Source organism: Corvus kubaryi, unplaced genomic scaffold (genome assembly GCF_017639235.1).
Source record: "Corvus kubaryi isolate FWS band 111438036 unplaced genomic scaffold, C.kubaryi_AGA036_p1.0 66, whole genome shotgun sequence".
Lineage (NCBI taxonomy): Eukaryota > Metazoa > Chordata > Aves > Passeriformes > Corvidae > Corvus > Corvus kubaryi.
Window position 1 is genome coordinate 3542286 of NW_024582054.1, and position 18351 is coordinate 3560636.

The following is an 18351-nucleotide window of genomic DNA, read 5'->3' on the forward strand; positions in this document are numbered from 1 at the left end:
AAAATGTAAATGTTGCATATTTACAGAGTTACTGATTCTTATTTCAAATTATAATGTTTCTCTTTTAATACTCTGCTAATGGACCAGGTAGGATAGGTCTTTGTAGGTCAGTGTTCTGTAAGTGGTGATGGCAGGTGATTAGGAAGGAATAGTCTGCTCCTTCACTGAGGCAGGGCTCTGTCCCTACTACTAATCACCAAGAAATAGGTCACACATCAAGTGACTAACAGAAGTTCATATGATTCTTGAGCCAGATATTGTCTTTGGACAACTGTATTTAATAACCACTGGCACTGTTTAAGGACAAAAGATGTATTTTCAAGCTATGATAGTATCAAACTATGGTCTGAAAATTTCTTAATTGTCATCAGCAAAATTCTTGCAGGAAGAATTTCATCACTAATTCTATTGCTGCTGCTGCAGGAGGCAGAGTTGAGCTTCTTTCAGATTGCAAGTAGAAAATACGTTCATGTCGCTGAACTTGAGCAGTGTTCCTTAGTTCTGCGTAGCTTTTGACAGGAGTGTGAAGATGTGATAATGAAACTCTCTTAAAACAATTGAGTGGCTTACTACAAAGAATGGGAAAACACATGTATTGGTTAAGAAGAAAACCACTGACAATTTGTGGTCCACTGTTTAGTCAGCCTAAAGATAACACTTTTCTCCTCTGGAACTCAGTGTAGAGCTGTGTACACTCTGACATAAAATTTAGCTTCTCATCTGTTACTAAAGATGTAGAGGAAAGTCTTAGTATATGTTGCTCTGCTTTCTAAGCTATTTTCTGATGGGTATGGTATTATTTTAACAGGAAGAGTTTGTCTGTTCTGTATCAGGGTGATGCAATACTTCAGGAGCCTACATTTTTAAAAAACTTTATATTCTTGTGGCTTGACAGACTTTCTGTTCTGATAAGTAGCAGCACATAATGCTGCTATGAGTTGGAAAACAGAGCAAAAGACAATTATATTCTCACATAAAGCTATATGAAGCTAATAGGGAAGATGAAGTTTAATATGGAATGTTAGAGAGATGTGGAATTTGACATTTAGACACAAGCTTGTACCCATCTTCTAACTGGAAGGAAAAAAGATAATGAATTTAGAAAATGCCAACACATGCTCCAACTCTATGTCTGAAACTGTCCAGTAATGTTCAAATTCTGTGACTAAGACTGTCAACACTAGGGATAGCCCTTAGGGACTGCCTTTTACAGAGAACCCAATTCCAGTTGCAAGTATATCTAGAAAAGCAGGTTAGAGTTGGAAACTACTGTAAGATAGATAAGGTGAATAAAAAAACTACAATGTTTTTTGAGTTTTGCCCTTCTATACAACAAGTATGCTTTTGCTTAATGTATACAAGTCTTCACCCCTGCAAATCAGAATTCATCAGAAGAAGAAATAATTCTGTATCCAATTTAATCTGGCTCCAGTCCCCTCTACCTTTTAATATTGCTGTTCTTAGCCTTTATAAAGAATGTCTTTCATTTGAGATCTATGCAAAGTAAGCTTCACAGAATACCTTGGTTGTATTTCCTCATAGGATCAAAATTTTGTGTGAGCTAAGGCTCATTTGAAGGGACTTGTGGATAAGAAGGTTGTTTCAAATTGTGAGTGGCACTTGTGGTAGGAACACTTCTTCAGCAATTCTTTCACATTGCACCTCTGATTTTCTCTGTCTTCGATTCTTCTTTTCGTCCTTATTAAACTGCCAACTTGATCTTTTTTTTCTCTTTTAAGCTGTCTGAAATAGTTAGATTTACCTTTCTTATAGAGCATAGTAAATTAAAAATGGGAGTCTCCCATGTTCAAAAATTATTATGTGTTGTCTGCACAGGTAGTTCCTCTCATAAAGTAGCATTTCTATTGTATATTTTAACTTTAATAAGAAAGGATTATCTTTAACTCATCAGTGCTTAGAATGCAATTGCATTGGGGAAAAAAGTGAACTGCTGAAAGGGGGAGGCCTTTCTTATCCAGCAGAGGCGTGATGTAAGACCTTTCACTGATACCACTTCTAACTTGGCAGTAGCATTTACTTCTTTTCCTGGGTTAATGACTTGTACTGACACCCAGAGAGCTCTGACAAGCATTTGGATGTGATATAGGGATCAGAAGATGGGTGAGAGATGAAGAGATGGCCTTTCAGCTCTGTAAGACTCAGCTCCTCACAGAACTATAGTCTTTGCTAATCTTTCTCTGAAGTTTGTACATAGAAAGTGGTTTGCTCAGGAAGTTTTCTCGTAAATTATGACCATCAGGGTTTAAAACCCCATAACTGTTAGTTTTGGGTTGCCTTTGGAAATTTGTTTTAACACAGTGGTGAAAATCTACAGTAAAGGTAAATAACATCCTGTTCCATATGGAACAGTTGGATTCTGATATGGCAGAAATGAGCAGATTCTGAGCTGCAAGCACACAACTTAAGAGTTCTCTTGGACATTGCCCTTATATTTTAAGAGGCCAAATGCTTAACTTCCCTAAATGACCAGAAGTATTGTTCTTACTTTGACAGGGTATGTGTGTTAAATTGATGAAATTTCTTTGCAGAAATAGAACACAGACTACTAGTTGGGGAATAGTTTGATTGGTTTGTCTGCTGATGGGGATTAGACTTTATACTAATATTTCCTCAGTATTGTTTTTTTAGTGCTCACAGACTGTGATAGGTACCCAAAAGGACTTTGAGCCAGAACTCCTGACATGTCACTCTAGAGGGAAGTCTGCAACCAGCAGGTGTGCAGTGATCTGTATACCACCTCCTTTCACTGGAGCATCTCTGATACAAGTAGATTGAAACCTCTTAGCAAAGAATGATATATCATTAATGCTTTAAGGTACAAAATGCAGAAAGACTCACTTGTTAACTGCAATGATTTTTTGAGGTTTTAAGTTTAAGAACACATTCTGAAATGCTTATATGGTTTTGAGTTGTTGCAGGTATTGTGGGTGGCAGCACAAGCTAAGTGACAGGATCTTAGAAGATAAACAGCTTAGTTTCTCTTTGTGGCCTTGCAAACTATTCCTCCAAAACTTATTGTCCTAGTCCTTGTGAGCCTGATTTCAAAGTCAATGAGCAGTATATATATATACATAAGCATTTTTCTAGAGATGCCACAGTCATGCTTTTCTTATTTCTTGCAACTACCAAAGCTTGAGAGGCATTGTTTAGTTGATGTTTTATTTGCACCCACCTTCATTTTCTCAGAACTTTTTCTTTTGTCCATGTTATTGGCGTAATGACCTAATTCACATGACACCGATTTTTCTATTCTTTGAAGAAGAGCTCTGATGTTGGTTATAAATGGGTTCAAAGTTGTACGGTGTTTGCATTATCCAGGAGCTCACTTGAGTCATACAGCTGTGAAAGAGAGGAAGGGTTAGGTAGTCTGGATGGATCAAGCGTGACTCTCAGCTTCCCACTGCCTTTGTTGGCTGTAGAGATTTGTCTGAGACTGTAATTTATCCATACTTCTGGGCACCCAGGTCCAGAATTTTAAAAACAAAACAGTTTATTTATACACCCAAGCCCCACTGACTTTAGTGTGCACAGATGTTTGATTATGTAAAAATATTAAATGTGTGAGACTCTCTAGTCATGTCATGGTGCCGGGGGAGTTCCCATTCTTCTTGTCAGCATTAGAATTTGGGAAATGTTGATTAAATACTAAGGATTTTTAGTTTTTAGACTGGTATAGAAAATATCTTCTTGCATCTGAGGATACAGAAAGTATTGCAGGACTTCAGGTACCCAAATGTATTTTTAAGAGTAGGAGCCTCAGAGGCTATAGTGATGGGCAACAGCATAAAAAAGGCCCAGAAAGAAACCACAAAACCCAACCAAACTAAAATAGTCCAAAAGTTTTTCTTGCTCAAGGATTGTTGCCTGTGTCACAATGATGAATGCTATCGGTTCATTCCTGTTTTTTCCCTGTGTAGATAATGTGAGGCTCTGTAACGCTTGTGGTTGTAAAATCAACTGCGTATTGCCTGTTTAAAAAAAGTGTGGGTGGGGGGAAATAGCTTGTACCCTGTGAATCAAACAAAAAGTGTCTTGACTCTGGCATGCCCTCAGACATTACATCACCACTCAGCCTTTTCTGTTGACATTACACTGGTATAGGAGAGTTTCAGGAATGCACTGCTCACGGTACTGCAAGGCTGCTCCAACTCCCTATAAAGTTACAGCCCTCATTATGTTGAAATCCGTGTTCTAAATAACCCTGGTTAGGGACAAGCCAGCTTTTTGCAGGACAGAATTATTACATGAATGTAACTCTTCCAAAAACAAGGTTAGTTGTGTAGGTGCCAGGGGTCTTGTATGTTTGTATACTGCCTTTGTAAAGAAAGAGAACTTTTCTTCAGTGGTGTTCTTTGTGCCATCTAATTTGAAGGTCATTTATCATGGGAAGTAGTGCTTATCAATGTCTAGGTTTGAGAACTAGCAAGAAGAAAGGGAATTATTCTTTGAGAGAATGTGTCGTAAGTTTCCTGTGCACAGACAACTTCTTAATGAATAGTAGCTTGTTGCAGTCAGCATTTCTTAATATATGAAAAGCATTCAGTGTGCAAATATGTTGCTGTGCTTGGATAAAAAGAAAATTGATGTCTTACTCTGTCTTAAATTTGATTTCTTCCAAGAATTACTGATGAAACTGTATTTTTTTTGCTTTATCTAAATAGCAGATTAAATTCCAGCTATATGCATAATACATACGTATACGGTTCATACATGAGATTTAGCTAGCAGTGAAATTATTTTTTTTTTCCACATTGTTTTTGGTAATTGACATTGGGAGGCTCATACTGAAAATGTCTCTTCAGAGTCAAGGTCTTGACAGCAGGAGCTATGAGTTTTCTTCTCTTCTGATTGCTTCTTCCCCCATTCCTGGTACATCCTGCCAGCCCCATTTCCTGTCTCCCTTCTCTTCTGCATTCCTATAAGCCCTTGGGGGAGGTTTTTAGACATCTGCACAGCAATACGTAAGCACAAAAGGACCCATACTGAAACTAAATTCTGGTGGAGTGGAACTCAGACTCAGGAGACTTTGAATTTTGCAGGCTCATATCTCCCTCATAGTACATCACAGGAGATCTGTAGTTTAGTAGCACCTCTCATATGCTCAGATAAACTTGTTGATTTCTTTGTAATGTAATAGAAATATTTTCCCTGCCATAGAAATCCTCAGTAAGGATTTCTAAGTTGCTTTTGTTCATTAATAAAATTAGTTACAGCCTTCCTGCATCACAAAAAGGCAGCTGTAAGAACATTGATGGATTGTTCCCAATGATGCTTCTGTAAGCATTTGAAATTGCCCCACACAGAGTTGGCTGTTTATAAGATTAGGGATTTAGGGAGTGGGAATACAAATTTTTGGCTTTGAAATTTATGTACTAGAAGCAATTTGTATTTCTCCAGTCTGCTGTGTCGCAGCTTTACTTTTTCCAGTTCATGAGATAGGTGTGCTCCTTACTGAGGAACAAAGCTTTTGTTGTTAAAAGCCTTTCGGACGCACCTGTTTGATTCTCAGGCTGAGATGGAAAACTTTAAAGCTCTTTTTTGTGCCAGTTTCAGCCTCTTGAAAAACAGTCCCAGAGAGTACAGGTTAGTATGTAAAGAGTACAGTTTGTCCTGGCTCGTGTGAAAAAAGATGTCTGTTTTCACAGTGTTGTGAGACCTCTTTGATTTTGTTAAATATTTTTTTTAAACCCCATAATTTGTGCTCCAGAATGTATTATAAAGCAGAAGATAAAAGGTTGTGTAGATAGCTTGTAGGCAAATTCTTTTCTTAGCCATAAGTTTTCCAAAACACTTCTCAGAGAGAGCTTCCTCAGTTATGTATCCTCTTACTTTAGGTTTTTCTTCGAAAGACAGGAATAAGAGGTTAGTAGCTTGCACAGGTGACTGCTCATTATTTTGTCATCTCCTGGTTAACTGCCTTGGAGAGAAGAACTTCTCTAATTGCTGGCAGGGAGAGCTGCTACAATGGGGGTTGCAGTTCGAGGTACAAACAAGGCATTATGGCCTTGAGGGGACATCCTGTACTTCCCTTGGGCTGTGCTGGCACCCATCTGACCGCTATAGAATCTGGTTGAAATACGTAAATGGCAATACCATATTGAATGACTCATGACAACTTGTATGAGGTTTTACTGCTGTAGCCACTGAATCAGACCACTGCTGTTAGGAGTGCCAGTGTTAGCACAAGACATGTGGGTGGGAACATACCTGCTGTGGAAGTCAGCTGATGATCATTACAGCAGTCTTTCAAGCTGTACTTAGTGAGAATGCTATACTAAAAACCTGAATTCATCAACATAAAGCTACCAGCCTGACAGATCAGGAATTGCAAAGAAATGGAAATACTTGACTAATTCACTGTTGTTTATTTCTTAATTGTTTTGCCCTGTTGTTTCCTTGCTTCTTTGTTTCTTGATGCCTTTTAACTACTGAAAAAGTCTTTTCCTCCTCTGTAGTTGTGTCCTTACCTAGTTTCCCATCCAGTTAGTAGGTACTCTAACAATAGGAAGATGAATTGCAAGCAAATATGTGGGTTTTCTACCTGCAGGAAATGCAGATATCATGAAATTATTATCAAATTGTAAATTATCAGTCATTTTTAAAAATGGGAAAAATAGCAGGGGAAGCTTTTTTTGTAAGGAGGATATGTGGAGCAGTCTTGGCACCACAAACGGTCTAGAAGAAGCTATAAAAAAATTTGATTGTGTTCTGTCAAATACTTTTCATACAAAACATGTAATGTATAACAAGACCTGTGTTCATGGTTGTGGTTTTTATATACATACATATATATATATATATATATATATATATATATATACACATACACATATACACAATCACAGACAAATATGCATGTGTGTATGAGGGGAGCTTTCTTACTTTTTGCTTCTTTTTGTTTATAGCTTGTTTATCCCCCTTAAAATAGTTCCATGAGAAGCAGATTGTCATGATATCATTGGGATTTTGACTTCCCTTTTGGGTTTCCTGATGTTTAGTTTGTAGGATGTATCTATGTATCAAAACTGCTTTGTTTTCAGTGGCTACTTACAGAGTATCTCTCTCCCCTATGTGTGACAGCTGCCCTTTCGTAAAATATTATTTCTGGACAGTCCATAATTCTGGAATCTTCAGGTCCTCTGTCAAATTTGAAATTACACTTAGAAATTCTTTGAGACAGAGAGCTGCCACAAAGAATAAAATGGCATAAGACCTGTTTACTTAGGAAACCTTTCCTCCTTGGATAAATACACAGTTTTTATATTCTTCATGTAAATGGATTCCTTTTCACAGCTGATTGCTGTGAATTCCAATCTCTTTTAGACAAACAATATTTTTCAGACTTCAGTGATGCTTCATGTCAAACTGTGGTTTCCTCAATGTCTATGAGTGCATATTCCACCACAGAAGGGATGTGCAAGTCTCAAGAGGAATTAAGACTTGAGACTAGCAGACTGCCCCAAACCAGTTTCTTTATCTGTTGTCGTAGGAAAAGAACCAGAAGTCTACACCCCACCCATGAATTATGTTACAGGTAAAATAGAGGGCCTGTACATCCTGTCTCTTAAAGGACATGTGCAAAGCACCAGTGTAACTTTCAAATTTGGATGCCTCTGTGCTTCTTTCCTAGCATGTGGGTTTTGCATTACTTGAAGAAGCTAAGGTACAGCTCACTAAAACCCTGAGAAAAATTCTGTCTGCTCTGGTCTTTTCTGCCCCAAGTTTCATTGGCCCCTCTGCAGAAAGGGCAGACATGCCCAAGTGAGTGGGAATTGCGATTTAAAAAGTTTAGTCTCTTTCAAAGCTGTAAACAGCAGCATGAAATTCAAATCTGACAAGCATTTTCCTGCCAGTAGCTTAGCAGTACTCACTTTTTAATGTTTATCATTTCTGTGCCTTTACCTGTTGCTTGTGCATGCATTTATAATTACACCGTGATGGTGCTTCTCTATTTGTGCATTTAAGACAAAGTCTCCTACATTCTTCTTGTTCTCCCCTACATTAGTTGGGTTATTCAAGAGACTTGCTGATACTTTTGGAAACACAATCCTTGTCTGCTAGTCCCTTATCTAGGGCCAAAAGCTCAAAAATCTCTCTGATGTAGATCATAAGCAAAAGGACATTTTATAGGAGCAGGAAATGGGGATATTGAAAACTAAAATAAGGTGCAATTTAGATAAAATTTTATTGAAATAATCCATATTCAGTAGCACCTGAGGAAATGCAGCTTGTGGGATTTTGAAAGCTTTCAAACTGGCAGTGGTAAGAACAAAAAATAAATTCCCTAGAGTGGTAGTACTCTGCAAAATGCAATGCTAATGCTACTGTTACGAGACTATAGCAGCAGATTAGATCTTCATTTATTTATATCAACTGCTGTAATTTCCTTGGGGAGAGAGAAAATGAGAAGAGTTACAGTGAAATGAGTGGGGAGTGCTAGTCCAATGTAATTCTTTCAGAATCCTGATGGTGTTTCATTTTAAGCATTTTATGCGTACTTGAAACTCAGACTGAATTGGTGTTTTCTCCCAGGAGCAGACTCTAACCACGCCTGAGAGTTTTCTTCCTTCTAAGGCAAACTTCTGAATCAGCAGCTCATAGTCATCTGGAAGCCTTTTCCTGTCATTGTTGCTAACAGCTAGGCATAGAAGCTGACTCTGCCCTTCTAAAAAACCTCCAGTATTAACAGCAAGTGTTTTTTCTGTCTAATCTTGTGTTAATGTGAATACTGTAAATGTTGATTTCTGAAGTCCTGGTCAGATACAGCAGCAAAAATGCAGACAATGAAACAGGTGGGTTTAATATTGGTCTGTTCCCCCCAGACATCTGAGCTCCTCATGCAGGGTCTGGTCTGATTCCTAATTCAGCACTTCAGTGGTTCTTGAGGTTATGTTCAGCTTGAGTTTGGCTTTGGGAGGAGGGTGGAAGGAGGACAGTGCTTGATGTCTTAGCTATTTAGTTGTCTCTGTGAATGCACATGTTTTTGCCTCCCCCTGGCTTACCTCTGTGATTTGATTATCTGTGCTTTTGTTCTTTGAGTGAATAGAAGGTACTCTGCTAGGAATTACATTTCCAGCATCCCCTCAGGACCAAAAATCCTTGTTCACAATTAAAGTGGTGTCTAACCATATGCAGGATGACATTCTTTCATCTACTCTTCCCCAAGCCCTTCTACTTTTTCCCTTTCTTTTCCTTCCTTTTAAAAATTCTACTCCATTCTCTCAGGATTTGAGCCTTATTAACTAGAGTTTGGTGAACTTAATAGTAATTGCTTCTTTGACTTTTCTAGTAGTAGGAAGTGACTTTTTAATTTTCTTAATCCTTATTCTCCAACTATGAACTAGTGAGGAGAATATTGGCTTCTTGTTTTATTAGTAATTAATACATCAAAGAAAAATTTTCACAGATGGTCATGTAAATGTCTTAGTAACATCAGTCCAGCTGTGCTCTCTAGAGGCCTTAGGTTCTGATTGTCTTGTGCAGAGAGTACTAATTGGAATTGAGGGGTTTTTTCCAAATGTGACATCAGGTGTGTTTCTGACTTTGGCAGCTTGGGTGTCCATTCTTGAAGCTTCATGTGGCGCACTGTTCTTGCAATGGCTACAGTCATGAGGTGGTTCTGGCAATCTCTTGGTCTTGGCCAGAAAAGCCACTTTCTACTTGTCAGACCCATATCACCTAGTGTTACAGAAAAAACCGAAAGGAATGCATTTGGGGATTCAATTCTCTATTGTGAGAACAGCCAGGAAAACATGTACCCCAGAGGTATCCTTACTGGGAAAGAGAGCGGAAAACAATGCTGACTGCTACAGTGGTGGCCGTGTAATGGCAGAGATGCAAAATACTTGGATATGTTGTGGAATATGATCAAATTCTGGTGATTATTGGCAGATTTAACCATCAAAATAAAATTTAATTTTATATAAAAAGTTCACAACTCACAGCCCACTGCTTACAACATCAAACTTGTGTACATGACTTTAACAGTTAATGTTTTGGCATTTACTAATGGCGGTCTTGTGTCAAGATTAAAGCCATAAGTACTTTTTCAGCTCAGATCCCGAGCTGAGCTTGTTCTGTGACTGGACATAATTGCATTGCAGATGTTTAATTCATTCCTACTTATTTTCTCCTAATTCACTCCAGAATACTTTAGCCAAGTGTGTTTGATCAGTGCAAATGTCATTAGGCTTGAAAATGATAATGAAGTGAAGGACTTCACAGTCCTTTTAAGTTGGTAGGATTGGATTAAATCTCTGGCATTGGAGATACTCCAGAGCCATCTGGACACAGTCCTGGGAAGTCAGCTCCTAAATGGCCCTGCTTGAGTAGGTGGATTGGACCAGATGACCTCTAAAGGTCCCTTACAGCCTCAGCCATTCTATGATTCTGTGAACCATTTTAAGGTACTTTGTCAGTTTCTTCCATTAAATTCCCCAAATTGTGATCACTTTAATTTTTGCAAGTCCATGTACTGAACTGCAGATCCTGTCTCTGTGGCCTAAGTTTGTCTTCTCATTAGTATTTTCATGAAGCTGTGATGTCTGATGGAGTGTAAAGGTTTCGGGTGGGCATTTTCCTGACACTATCCACTTCTCCCCTCCTCCTTTCTCTCCACCCTGTAACCCAAAGCCCAATCCCAATCCACCAAGACAATTATTTCCCTTTTTATTTTGGCAATCTTTGAAGAAAATCAGTCAGAAGAGAGCTCTGGAGATCACCCAACTTAAGATGCTTCCCAGAGCAGAACATCTTCAAAGTCAGATCAGATTGCTCAGGGAACTGTTCAGGTAAATTTTGGATTTGCAAGAGTGGAGATTCCACTGTGTTGGGGCTGTGTTGCAGTGTTTGTTATGCTCCTGAACATGCTGTTCCTTTGTGCTTAGCTGGAATTTCCCTTGCTGCGACTTGTGACTGTTGCTTCCTGGGTATCCACTGCATGCCTCTGAGAAGAGTCTGTCCCTGGCTGCTCAGTATTCCTTTGAAGAGGGGGAAACTGTTGAGGTCCACTCTATCCCTTCCCTTTCTCTTCTTCTGGCTAAACGAGACCAGTTCCCTTAGGTTTTCCTTGCAGGTCATGGGCCTTCAGCTGCAGCAGCCCTTCTTGTCCACTCTGTCTGATCTGTTAGTGTCACTCTTGTATTGGGGGACCCAAGCCAGACACAATACCCCAGGCGTGGCTTCAAAAATGCCATGTAAGGGAAATAATCACTTGTCTTGACCTCCTGTTTACACTCCTGACAGTGCATCAAGTTGCTATTACTACACATCACTGCAAGGGCACTCTAAATTTTGCTGTCTCCAAAGCAAGACAGAGTATACTGGGGTCAATGGTCTTTGCAGGTAGTATTTTGCACCATGGGCAGTGATACATGAGATTTCCTGCACAATTGACCATTGAGTCTTACAGGATACACAGAAGGTTCCTCTGCAAATAATTTTGGGAGCAGGTTTGAAGAGTCTCATGGACACTCCATTCCTGGCACGTAAATAACATGTTTCTTCTGTCCTGTGTGCCTCATGCAGGATATCTGAAATCTGTCACTTTGGGGCCCTGTCATTGTTGGTTTGTGATATGTGGGGGGGGGGGGCGGGGGTGCACGGTCATAAATTCAAGATACTGACTTTTCTAGGCATTTTAGTTACAAGTCTGTTTTTAGTCATGTGTCCTTGGCAAACTAGTTGCTGCTTCAACAACACAATTTGGTAATAAATAGTAACAGCTGGGAACATCTCTATATAAATAAAACTTTTCTTTCCATGTAGCATTTTTTTAACAAAACATTAGAGGTGCTTTCTTTCTAATTGCTGGGATGTTTCCTATATGAGCCCTAATCTGTGGAGTTTTGGCACAGTGGCTCAGCCTGCTGTGGGCTAACATTTATGAGCAGTCAAATGAAAGGGGAAGCACATATTCCTGGCACCATCAGGTCAGTTTGGAAGGTAAATTGCCTAAGTGCTTGAACATGTTGGCTTGTAGAAATAACTTTCTGGCTTGGAAAGTATGGGTTTATGAGTGATGCTGAACTAGTGTGCACAGGCTTTTAAAGGAGCTTTTGTTTGATCAGTGCTTCTTACCTGTCAGAAAATGAGCAGAATTGCATTCATAAGGGCTTACTCACATCCTGCATTCTTAAAAATGAGGGAAAAAAAGAATGGTTGGATTATGATAGCAGGAAACCAGAGAAGGTATTTTAGTGGGTCGTTATTGCATTTTTGTGACAGGAAAGATCCAAACACTGCACTAATGTAATTAGCATTGCAAACAGAATATATGCAAATTTATAGCCACTTTTTCTGTGATAGTGTATATTTTTTGTTTATTTGCTTCTCAGTCCTGTGTTATTCCAGAACTTGTCTCCCCACTGCTTGATGTTACTGTGCCTGATGATTTTATGTATGCCTGGAGAATGAAAGGCAGAAACCAGTTATATTTGAGCCAAGAAAAACAGAATTTGTCTCTCATCAAAGGTTAGAAAAGGGACAAACTGGCTCCATTGCTTTCTTTTTCTCCCTTTCCCCTAACCTAACAATAATAATAAAGTGAAAAACCCAGCTTCTTGACTGTATTGATTAAACTGCAGCCTAATGTCAGTTGAGGGATAGAGATTTACCCTGTCCACACCAGTATAACTGGAACTGGAATCTGCCATTGGTTCCAGTACATGTCATTTAATCTCTAATTTGGGAGAGAAATGAACTGTACTCCCTGTCATTTATTGGAGAATAAGTGCTTGGAGGCAAGGCGCAGTTTGTGGCCTCTCCAAACTGAGAGGCATAAGCTTTTTGCCACATCAAATGTCACCTGTCATTCCAGTGTCTGCTTGTAGTATATTAAGCTACTTTAAATTGCATATTGCCTGAAGTTCTGCACAATAAAGAGATTGTTTATCATTTGTGCACTGTTGAAAAAGGGCAGCCTTCCATCTCTTCAGAGTAACTATGAGCAGGAAAAAAATGAAACGTGTCATAAATGTGCAGGGGGGAGGAGGTTTAAACAATTTGAGATTTGCTGACAGTGAATGTTTAGCTTTGGTTTTTATTTGGTGTTCAAGATTATTCTCAGTGACTGACTTTTGATGGTCTTGGTAGACATGTCTGGCTTGATGAGTTATGGACATGGTAGCTCTCTTCTTAGGTAGGTGTTTAATGGAGTTTTCCTTGGTAGTACAGGAGATGAGAAAAAGCGATGAAAGGCTTCAACATCAAAAAAGACCAGAGTTGCAAGCTGCAAAATAGAGAGTGTGATCTAGATCTAGACATGCTTATATTAAAGCCAACCAAAATTCATAGCCTTATTTAGCAAAGCAAACATACACTTTGGGCAGTAGGCATTAGATACATGAAATACGCTTTTCAATTTTGGTCCATTTATACAAGCAACATTTTCGTGCTGGTACTTAATCCCCATTTAAATGTAAATTGATCAGTGAGGTGCAAAGAATGATGCAAATTATCCTTTCTCATTTTTGGTTTGGAGGAAGTAGATCAATAGTAAAATAGCATAATTCAGGTGATACTTTGTGGTAAATGGCTTTTATTTTTATTCTTAACAGTATATCCTTTCGGGCTCTGATGACTTCAATTTGTATATGTGGAGGATTCCTCCAGATCCAGAAGCAGGTAAGTGTTGTTGTTGTTTTAGATGGGGAAGGAAGAGTGGGGGGCAGGTATCTGACAAATACTAGATTGGTATTTCAAAAAAATTGCTCTTCTCACTCACACTGTGAATCTAGAGGAAAGCTGGATAGGGAGAGTTTACAAATGCTTGATCCAGTGTCTGGATAACAGTGGGCAATGCCATTTGAATGTTTTATCATAATGATTTTCTATTTTTTTCCCTTCCTTCCATAATAAAGCTTGCAGCATAAAATGGTGCTGTGTTCACAGGGTGCTCCTTACAGCTCCAGTGCATTGACCTCTTTTCCCGTCTCCTTCCTCTAACACCAAAATCCTCTCACTGATTTCCAGTGCAGAGGAGTTCTGCTTTTTTACTTTCTGGGTGGAGGAGCACTATCAGCTGGTGGAAATGGCCACTTTTGACTAATTTCTGAGCCATCCCCATGCTGGGGCAGACATGGTAAGCAAATAGCAGTAGCACAGCTCTGTATGAAAGTACAGGAGAGGGATGTGAAAGCAAAACAGCAGTGTGGGGGCAATGTAACAACAGTATTGGGAATGCCACTGTTGGTCAGTGTCTAATTTGATGTGGTCTAGTAGGGTGTAGGGTTTGGCACGATTACACTCTAAGCCATACAATGTCAGCATCTCTGTTCTGTGGAAAGAAATGACTGCACTTCTAGAAGGGCGTTAAATTTTAGTTGACAGAGTCAAGACTTTCAAAACTGTACTAGTGCTTTCATTTTTAGTGGCTCTGGCTCTTTAAACTGTACATCTTAGTGATATTAAGTACAACTGAGGGCTATCCTGTGGTCTCAGATGCTTTAGCAATAGTGAGAAAAAATTACAAGCTCTGTTAGAGGTAAAATGAAAATATTTTGTTTCATTTTCAAAGGTTGTTAGTAACAGCTATATAATCCACAGCTGAGAGGATGAATAGTCTTTGGTTAATGGCAGGGTTTTGAGGAAAATTACGTCCTAATATTGGGGATTTTGCTTAGTTAACCAGCATTTCATGTTGCAGTCCACAAGTCCTGAAGATGGTCCTGCTAAATACCAGTAACTTGGCCTTCTATCTTTGTATAGAGTTTATCGAGATATCTCCCTGCTTTTCTTTTTATTTGTGTGATTTTCTTTTACATTTGACACTGGTTTACTACTACTTACAGATTGTACCTCTTAGCTAAAAGAAAGATTACATACATTAAAATTAGTTATTTATGTTCAAGTTTTACTGTGTGGATTGTAGAATTATGTTTTTTGCATGTATCACTATACTATCCTGACTTCCTTTGTAAATTCTGATTTGAGATTTTGTGTTTATATGGCTGTAATGCTCTTGTAAACTTTTTTCCCAGACAGCTGCATGTGACAAACTTTTATCTAGGACTTTTGCACAAGGAGTCATAGCTAGCACTTGTTGCACCTGTAAGCAAAATAATCTACTTCAGAGTAGTTGTTAGGGATGCCCCTCTGTAAAAGACACATGCTTGCAAAAAAGTTGCTATATACAACTAGATGATACGATTTAATCAAACAAATTTACAATTTAATTTGTGATTTACCACAAAAAATTGTCATATCTGTTTTGGTCAGGTTTCTTGTCTCTGGTTCTTGTAACTTCAGGAAGGGTGTCAGTACACTTGCAACATTTCAGTTACAAAATTAATTACTTAATATCAATTGCCTTCAGTGGTTGCTTAACGAATCAGAAGATCCAGGAGTAGGAACGTGTATGTCTTAATGTCTTGTAACTTGAGGAGTTCTCTTTTTGAAATATTTTACCAAAATTCACAAGCTTTGTTTTGTTAGACCTAAAGATCCACTTCTGTGGCAAATAACTAATTGGGCATCCAGATCATCTGTGAGAGGCTTATTGAAGCTTTTCTTTTCTTCATTCATCTCTTCTTGAAGGGTTGTGCCTGTTTTGAATGTGATGAAATGTTCTTTGTTAAATCTCATCCAGCTGTTCAGAATAATTGTCAGAGAGAGATGTTGCTGTGCTTCCTTCTTGGAGAAATAGTCTTGCCATAGGGATGTATAGACTTCAGAAAACTTTTGCTTCAGTGGAAAACTCCTTGTTCTTATGTTTTAGCTAAAATAGGAGTGCCGTTGCATTCGTGATCTGAGAGAGTGGAATGTGGTCTTTCACTTAAAATAGTGTACAAACTAGACAGGATGATGTAATGTCCTGTGCCGTTGGTTGGTATTTTAAATAAACATATCTCTCTAACTGATTTCTGCCTTCCGGTTGAACTCAGACATTGTGTTGCTATAAATATTTTTGATACAGCTCCCTTAAATTGTATCAGTTATTTGAAAATAGGGAAAATTTTTGCAAGCTTATATCTTTTTGAACAGCTTCATCCTTAACGACAGTTCTGAAATTATTTTGTTTCAGTATAGGTGCACCAACTACTGGTTATCCAATGGTTAGCAACATTAGTGAACAAAAAAGATGAAGAAGAGTGTGAAGGAACACACCAGTCAGACAATTGCAAACATATTTCAAGTTGGAGAAATGTAGTTGCCTGTACTGGTATTTTGCCAGGAGAATAGAACAAATTCTACTGGGTTTTTTTTTTCAAACAGTCATAGTTTAGACGTGTCCTTCCAGTGAGCTGCATAAAATCATTCCCATAATCAGCTGGAAACTGCAAGCAGCTTTGTTTGGTCCAATAATTAGGCAGGATTTTTGCCCCCTTTGGGGCAGGGAGGTGTGTGAAAAAAGGTATTTCCTAAATTGCTTAGGAAGCTATTCTGTTGATGAGTTTTACTGACTGTCTCCCTCTGTAGTCTTAGATTATTCTGAATGGGTTGGGATTTCCTATGCCAGAAGGTTGGTTGCTTTTTTACCACCTTTTGTGGTTTCTTAAAGATGGAATAGTTTGCTCATTTTTCCACTTTCTTCTCCATCCAAGTATTATCCAGCTTTCCACTGTGCTTCAGAAGTAATTGCCAAATGTTTCATGAATTTGTTGGCCAGTTTCTCTTTTAAAGTAATCCATGAAAGTATCACAGTTTTCTTCAGAAGCAGCTTCTAGCAAAGTTAATACATAAGTTTGGCAGAAGAAAAGCAGTCCTGAGTTTCCACAGCTTTTACTTGACTCCAAGGCAAGCTGGAAGTGAGAAGAGACATCAGTCCTACATGACTTGCCCAGCAAGCCTGTTAACGTATAAGCACTTTAGACATTATTAAACCTAGCACCAATAAACATGGTCTATTAGCTGGTAAAAAAAACCTTGACATTTCTTGTGGAGCAATAGAGGGTTTATTAGACCAAAAGTTTTCAAAATGTAATTTATGTTCCTCGCTCACTACTCTGAATCATCTATGCAACTCTTGTTTTTGAAATATTGCTTAAAGCTGCTGTATTTATTTGTGATTGAGAAGACAGTTGGGGATCCTTCAGTTCATGTGAGCAGGCTGTCACCAAGTTCTGGAAAACTTTACTAAATCAGAACAGCAAACGGCATTTCAGAACTTATTTTAATTCTGTCTTTGACTGTAACTGGAAGCAAGAAAGGGCCCATCATTGTGGTTCAGTTACTAAACTAATTGCACAAATTTCCAGCAGAACTGATGCAATTTATCTTCCTTTTTCCTCCTCCTTGGTCTTTGTAAATGCCAACACTTCTTCAAGACTTGAAGAATTCAGCAACAGATCTTTTCACAATACTTGAACAAGGCTATCTCATTAGAGACAGCTTGTAGTTTAAGTTCTCAAAGTTCTAGGCTGATAAATGAAGATGAATAAAAAATTATTAAGTGTTTCTTAATGTCTTTAGCTATTTTTGAGGTATTTTATATATGGATACATATGCATATATGCATACAAGTTGGGTTGGGGCACGGGAAAGCCATCTGACCCAATGGGGAGCATGCTCTGGAAGGTTTGTATTTTTCTTAAAAATTTATTTTTCTGAGGTGTGGTCTTGGGATCTAAACTGTTTCACTTTTAGGACTGTAGTTAGTCTCTCTCTTCAGGTCAGGCAGTGTTGACCATAGTGTGCTATGGAACAGTTGTTTGATTAACACAGCAAGTATGTGCTTGGGCCCAGTAGAAAATGTTCTTGTATTCGGTGGAATTGGGGCTGGTTTCCATGTCACATGGATTGCAATGATGCCATGGACCTGTGGAATGTACTGGCCAAATGGCATCTATCAGAAAACAAGGCAGTGTTGGGTGCTTTGCAGTGCTGTAGACAAGAGGAAGAAGATTCAGCATCCACGAGTGTTTCTCTCACCAGCCTTGGTATATTTAATATCTAATTCAGGAACAGAGAGCTGAAGATAACACTGAGCTCTGGGACAGGCAGGAGGAGCTTTAGTCCCTAGCAACTGGCCATCTAATTGTACCAAAGCTCCTTTCTCTCTGTTGTATTGAAAATGTTTGCAGCCACCAGTGCAAAAGAAATGCACAGCCAAGCAGTTTTCACACTTCCATTAAAAAAAACCAAAACCAACCACAAAAAAGCAAACAAAAATCCCCAAGCAAACAGCTATCGGTTGTGAGATAATTTCACTTACTTTATATCTGTTATGTTCCAAAAGCATAGTTGTTGTTGGTAATTTGCATGGTTCCAATAACACTGTAAAACCCATTGCAACTTATGCAATTAAGCACACGAAAAAAAGCAGTGTCTCTCAGACCAGGATGGGGAACAGAGTGGAAAGGGTGTGCCAAAGTTTATTTCTATAGTAATTTT

General features: G+C 38.6%; 1 protein-coding gene across 2 annotated transcripts in view; it reads left to right on the forward strand.

Annotated features, from left to right (window-relative positions):
• The window catches only part of DCAF5 (DDB1 and CUL4 associated factor 5), a 70907-nt gene that overhangs the window by 37745 nt on the left and 14811 nt on the right, over window positions 1-18351 (forward strand). For both annotated transcript variants that reach the window (XM_042047492.1, XM_042047493.1), the window contains exon 7: window positions 13578-13644. In XM_042047492.1, coding sequence (XP_041903426.1) covers window positions 13578-13644 — 67 coding nt within the window. The remainder of the gene's footprint in view (window positions 1-13577; window positions 13645-18351) is intronic.